Source organism: Triticum urartu, chromosome 4 (genome assembly GCF_003073215.2).
Source record: "Triticum urartu cultivar G1812 chromosome 4, Tu2.1, whole genome shotgun sequence".
NCBI classification, from domain to species: Eukaryota; Viridiplantae; Streptophyta; class Magnoliopsida; order Poales; family Poaceae; genus Triticum; species Triticum urartu.
The window spans coordinates 53928944-53935862 of record NC_053025.1 but is presented as its reverse complement, the minus strand read 5'-3'; the positions used below and the strand labels follow the sequence as shown (position 1 = coordinate 53935862).

At 54.6% G+C, this 6919-nt stretch overlaps 1 protein-coding gene across 1 annotated transcript; it reads right to left on the bottom strand.

Annotated features, from left to right (window-relative positions):
- Nucleotides 1–5176: 5176 nt before the first annotated feature.
- Nucleotides 5177–6495, bottom strand: LOC125550610 (iron-sulfur protein NUBPL-like). The gene is made up of 3 exons (XM_048713634.1): nucleotides 6212–6495; nucleotides 5950–6073; nucleotides 5177–5535 (listed from the first exon to the last, which is right to left on the bottom strand). Exons 1-3 carry the CDS (start codon nucleotides 6233–6235, stop codon nucleotides 5309–5311), a joined length of 375 nt encoding a protein of 124 aa, XP_048569591.1. The 5' UTR covers nucleotides 6236–6495; the 3' UTR covers nucleotides 5177–5308.
- Between the last annotated feature and the right edge of the window lie 424 nt (nucleotides 6496–6919).

The following is a 6919-nucleotide window of genomic DNA, read 5'->3' as shown; positions in this document are numbered from 1 at the left end:
TTTGCCGGTGGACCAGGAGCGTAGCGACGCAGACAAAGCAGAGCCCCACAGGGCGATGACGAATGTGGCTGCTAGTGGCCCATCCTTGACCGTGGGAGCCTTGGTGCAGGAGCCAGCTAGCGACCCGTCATTGGTGGCAGCCACCCCAGAAGCATCTCCAGATCCAAATCAGGCCAAGATCACCGCAACCGAGGCGGATCACGAAAACCCCACGCCCGAGACGGATCGCGAGAGCCCCGTGCACAGCCCCATGCCTGGCTCGCCTGATCCGATGCGCTGCAGCGACCGGTCTGCCCTGAGCGTGGTGCCAGACTCCCAGCCAGAGGGACCAGCTATCCTGTCGGGGCAAAGTGTTGCCACGCTGACGCCAACATCTGTTGCGGGGCCAGACAAACCAGACCAACTCCATGCACGAGATGAGGAGGACAGGGGAGGGCAACCCACCGCTAGCGGTAGCCCCACCACCAGACAGGCCGAGCCCCACACCCCGGTGAGAATACTGCAAAGGCCTGCGGCCCAGCCCACGATCAATCCGCCCATGATGACAAGGCCCTCTGCGGATACGCCAGCCCCAACTAGCGTACAGCAAGACCAGCACAACTCTGCATCAGGGCGGTTCGCCTCCCCGCCGATCACGCTACGTCGATCCCGAGGCCGCGCAGCTCCGCCGCGCACTTGGACTTTGGGCGAGTTCCTGGCCGCCGCCACGAAGCACATCACCGCAGCCCTGCCTACCCCAGGGAGAAGACCACGGCGCCCGCTCAACTTCACTCCGCGGCGAGGCCGCTCGGCCAAGACAGCGGCCTCCCCGCCGGCGGCTCCGCTCACTGCTGAAAGAAGATCGCAAGTTCAGATCTTGCGCACCCTGGGAATAGTCGGGACAAGCCAGAAGATCACACCGGCTGAGATGAAGGCGTATGATGATCTGTTTGCAGCACCCATCCCACTCTCGGTGCTCACAGCCATCGCCGCTCTGGTTGACCGCGACATCCCTACGTGCATGGCCACTCCAGCAACTGTCCCGACAAGCAATGCTGCGGTACGCGCGCAATGAGCCGCACGCACACACCCCCTGTCAACCTGGTGTGCATGGATCACAACCTTAGACTTGTTGTTTGGAACGTGCGTGGCCTTAATGTGCGCACCCGACGCGCGGCGATCCGCTCGTTGATTGTAACCACCTCCGCCTCCATTGTTTGCCTTCAAGAAACAAAAATGGCGTTGATTTGCTCGTCGGTTGTTCTGGACACCCTGTGCTCCGAATTGATGACTACATGTACCTCCCGGCGCAAGGCACGCGGGGCGGCATCCTGCTTGCATGGAAGAGCAACAACGTGACCATCACGGATCCTTTGCTCACCATGAACGCTCTCATAGCCAAGGTGACCACGGCCACAGGTGCGCCCTGGTGGCTGTCGGTCGTCTACGGTCCCCAGGAAGATGTAGACAAGATTGCATTCATGCAAGAACTGAGAGACGTGCGCGCGAGCTGCCTCGGGCCATGGATGGTGTGTGGAGACTTCAACTTAATCCTCCGTGACGAGGACAAGAGCAGGGGCAATCTGAACCGCCGCATGATGGGCCGGTTCCGCCGCCTCACCAATGACCTCATGCTGAAAGAGGTATACCTCAACGGACGGCGCTTCACGTGGTCAAATGAACAATCGCCGCCCACTTTGGTGCACTTGGACCGCGTACTCTGCACCTCGGATTGGGAAGGCGCGCACGCAGACTGCCACTTGCGTTGCCTCGCGTCCGTCGTGTCAGACCACAGCCCACTCCTGCTCGACTGCTCACCTACGCACACGGCGAGACGACGCTTCCATTTTGAAGACTACTGGATGCGCTTACCTGGATTCCAGGACACGGTGGCCACGGCATGGGGATCAGTCCATGACCCGGATCCTTTCCGTCGCATGATGTTGCCCTTACAGGCAACTGCGCGCATGCTCACGAGCTGGAGTGCCAAGGCCACCGGCTGCATACGGGACAAGATGGCGATCTCCCGCGAGCTCATCTCACGATTCGACAAGGCCCAAGAGGATCGCCTGCTATCACCCCCGGAGGACTGGTTACGCAAGCAGATCAAGATCGCATACCTCGGACTGGCCTCCCTTGAGCGCACCATAGCCAGGCAGCGTGCCTGCATCACCACGCTCAAAGAGGGTGACGCCAACACGGCCTTCTTCCACAGGCAATGCTCATACCGTCGACAGAAGAATCACATCCACGCCCTTACCGTCGACGGCCAGGTTATCACCGGCCAAGAGGAGATGGCGCAGGCAGCATTCGCCCACTTCGACGAGCTCTTTGGCTGCCCTGCCGCACGCGATTGCTCGCTGGACCTCGAGCACCTCATCGAGCCTTGCGACCTGGCAGGCCTCGACGAGCCGTTCAGCCCCGAGGAAATATGGAACGCCATCAAGCTCCTGTCGGCTCGCAAAGCTCCCGGGCCGAACGGGTTTACTGCTGAGTTCGTCAGGGCCTGTTGGGGCACCATCCGGCAAGATTTCCTGGACGTCTTTCAGCAGCTATTTGAGTTGCGAAGCCGAGGTTTCTACAAGCTTAACCAGGCACTACTGACCCTGATCCCCAAGCATGCCAATGCCAACGAACTATGCGACTACCGCCCGATTTGTTTGATACATCTCGTGGCCAAAATATTCACGAAGGTGATATCCCTCCGACTTGCACCCAGAATTGGCGGCTTGGTCAGTCCAAACCAAAATGCGTTCATCCCAGCAAGAAGCCTCCACGACAACTTCGTTCTGGTCAAGCAATCTCTCAAACTGCTGCACCAGCTCAAGGCCCCGCGGATTATGCTCAAATTGGACCTCACGCGGGCCTTTGATTCCCTATCGTGGCCATTCCTCTTTGAGGTTCTTGGACAGTATGGATTCGGGCCTCGATTCAGGGAGTGGATAGCAATCCTCCTCACAACATCCAGCACCCGCGTCATGGTCAACGGCGAACCCGGCCCACCAATCTGGCTACGATGTGGTCTGCGCCAGGGTGACCCCATGTCCCCGCAGCTCTTTGTGCTCACGGTCGACACCCTCAGCCGCCTCGTGCGACGCGCCCACGACTACAGAATACTACAGCCGCTGCACCCCTGACGAGCTATTCCGGCGATCTCACTATACGCCGATGATGCGATGATATTCTGCCATGCCACCCAGGACGACGTGGCAGCCATCAAGGGCATCTTAACCCTGTTTGGCCAAGCAAGTGGACTCCGGGTGAATTATGCAAAGAGCTCAGCTACCATCCTCCATGGCGAACCCACGACGGCCGAGGTGATCACCCAACTTGGATGCCCGGTGGTTGAGCTGCCCATCACCTACCTTGGTATACCGTTAACACTCCGCCGACCCTCTGCCGCACAGTTACAGCCCCTTGTCGACTCGGTGGCCGCCCGGCTCCCGACATGGAAAGCTTGGCTCATGAACAAAGCCGAAAGGCTCGCACTAGTCAAGTCGGTGCTGAGTGCTATCCCAGTCCACCAGCTGCTCGCCTTTGCCCCGCCCAAGAAGACACTAAAGCAGCTAGAGAAAATCCAGCGGGGTTTTTTGTGGGCCGGCCGCGCCATCGCCAACGGAGGAAACTGTCATGTCAATTGGCGCCGCGCCTGCCGCCCCGTGGAATATGGTGGCCTTGGGATCCGAGACCTGGAGCGCGCAGGCCTTGCACTACGGCAGCGATGGATGTGGCTCGCCCGCACGGACACTGACCGCGCATGGCAAGGCCTTGATCTCCAGTTCTCCAAGGAGGAGCGTGCACTGTTCTTCGCATCCACTACTATGATGCTCGGCGATGGCCGGACAGCACTCTTCTGGGACGACCGATGGATCAGCGGCCAATCTGTCCATGAGATCGCCCCCTGCTATACCAATGCATACCCAAGCAGCGACGCAAGACGGGAACAGTGGCCGATGGACTCAACGGGAACACTTGGGCCCGAGACATTCAAGGAACCATCGGGATACACGAGATTGGCCAGTACCTGATGCTATGGCAGGCGATACAGCACTTCACCCTATCGGAAGAACCCGACCGGCTGCTTTGGAGATGGACAACAAGCGCTACATATTCGGCCCAATCTTGCTATGCAGCCACCTTCCAGGGATCTACACGCTGCCACTCGTGGAAGCTGATTTGGAAGAGTTGGGCGCCACCCCGCGTCAAATTCTTCCACTGGCTTGCCTACCAGGACCGATGTTGGACGGCGTCAAGACTTGCTAGCCGCGGCCTGCAGCACCACCCTAGGTGCCTCCTCTGCGATCAAGACCCGGAGACCATCCAACATCTGCTACTGGCATGCCCGTTTGCTAAGCAGATCTGGCACCTCATCCTGGACTTGACGCACATCCCTGCCCAAACGCCGGCCAATGACACCACCTTGATGGACTGGTGGCTGCGGGCGAAGGCGCAAACCCCTCCAACGCTGCACAAAGCTCTGCAATCAATCACACTGCTCGTTCCCTGGATGATCTGGAAACAGAGGAACGAGTGCGTCTTCGACAATGCAAGGCCCTCGATAGATGCGCTAGTTGATAGGATTAAAGACGAGGCCAAATGTTGGGCACAAGCTGGGGCACAGGGGCTGCGAGTAGTCTTGCCCGCCTCCTGGGATGTCCACTGATCGGAGGAGCTAGGACCCTGTAAATATAACCTCCTAGGAGGCATGTACTCCCCCAACTTTTCAATGCAATGAAACGCAAAATCGCTTTGCGTTTTCTCGAAAAAATTGTGATAAACACAATATGTTTTTCCGCAAATTGTGACTGCCTGAGACCCTGAAGTTATAGTTTGTCAGATGGATTTGATTAAAAGGGTGAGTCACCATAAGCTTGAAGCCTTGAACTGGCCTTAAAATACTGATATGGCCAATATGCTCACATACTTAAATGAAAGTAGCAAGCCTGATCCACACGCAAACTGAAGGACCATTCAGTAAGGAAAATATTGGCATGCCTGGGTGTTATTGGCCTGATGATAATGGGAACTGATTTCAAACAAATAATTACATTGTTTCAAGTAATTCTCAATATTTTAATAGACATAGACCATCTGAGTTTACTGCTTCATTCAGAACATAGAGTAATAGGGAGTTCTCTTCAGGTCTTTCTGCATAAAATGTTTTACTACCATAAATTTTGTGTTGAAACCAACATTATTCAAATATAAATCAAAACTATATTATGCACAAAAATGTGTGGAAACAATAATATTTTATCTGTTAGCATCTTAGAATATGTAGCAGTACCAGGACAAAAGGAAAATCTTGTAACTCACAATAACAAAAATGCTAGCTAGTTATTGTAGATTTAACTTTTGAGGCAAAAAATATAACATGTTTGTATGGCAAATCTGCATATGTTGAGAGAGGTACAGCTGGTAGTGTAGTGATACCTTCACTTACTTCAGGCTTTTCATGCAGATGCATCATTGTGGGAATGGATGGTCCATATATGTCAGCATCTAGCAAACCAACCTTAAGCTTAAACTCCTTCGCAAGTGCTACAGCAATGTTAACTGTAACAAAACAAGTACCAGATACAAGGAGCATTTTATCAAATAAGTGATATGCCTCTCCATTTCTGCACAAGAATCATAAGTTGTTTATCTTGATTCAGTATAAGTTTGGTTCATGACAGTTTCCATGAAAAGTAAAGGGAAAGTATGCACCTATATCATTGGCATCTAGCTCTTCAGAGCGGAACATTACGTTGAATACCTTAACCGGAATCAATTCTACTTAATGATAGTTAATGGTCATATATCAAGTCTAGCATCATTGCTGCTTCCAGGTGAATTTACAGTTTTTTTCCCTTTTAGGAAGTATATATGAATTCTAGAATCCTAATGCATTTTCCGATATACAACCTCTGTAACTTAATGTAAAACGTTTTTGCAGTTTAATTTGAAAAGAAGAAACCAAAAACGAACCTGCAGTGGTGGACTTGCCGACACCGCCTTTCCCCGAGGCGACAGCAATGATGTCACTTACGCCACTGATTGACAGCCCGCCCTTTGGGGCGGCGCTGTAGCATCTCCTGCTACCAAGCAACCCCTATAAAAAGCAGGACTGTGAGCACATTTCCAGAAAGCAATTCGGTGGAATGAGCAAGAAATGGACGCAAATGTGCAGCGGCCTCCTGGGGGAAAATTGAATCATTTGGCAGCTATAGGAGAAGAGCTGTGGTCTCACCGAGCGAGAGGCAATCCGGAGCATCGGGAAGAAACAGCCCTGCCGGAAAGAGAACGTAGGTTCTTCTTTTCCCCTTCTCTGTTACTGGGACGGTGTGGTGGGAGGAGGTATGGGAAGACTGGTGGTGGGCGGGAGAGGTCGCGGATTCGCTAGGTTGAGGTGGCACGAGGAGTCCTGCAGGAGCGGCGGCACCAGAAGGGATCCGGTGGAAGTCGACGGCGGCGACCTTCCAGGAGGCGGCGGCGTCTGTGACGGGAAGGGTGTTTCGTTGGTTCGACTTGGATGGCAGACGGTGAGGGAGCCGCGGCTTGGGCCATATGGGCCGTACGCCCGTGCCTCATGGACCAGCCCACGGGCACATAATCTCACGGGCCTGGCACAGCACATGATTAAAAGGGCCAGGCCGGACTTCTGCCCGTCACGGATCAAGGCCGATCCCCCCGAGGCCAAGACTTCAGGTGGATCCTATTTGACGCTCGTTAGCGTCAGAACATTGTGGCTTCGCTGAAGCCAGCGTTTAGACGGGCCGGCCCTTTTCGACTCTTGTGTACTACTGTTTCAAGTCCTTTTCGCCCTTCTCTGCTTCCTTCTTTTCCTCTCTTTCTCGTCTCGCTTCCCCAGCCGGCGTTTCTCTTCTCTCTTCGCTTGCTTCTTCTCTGTATCTTCGTGACTCCCCGGCCGGCGTTTTCTCTTCGCGGAATTGGTTGC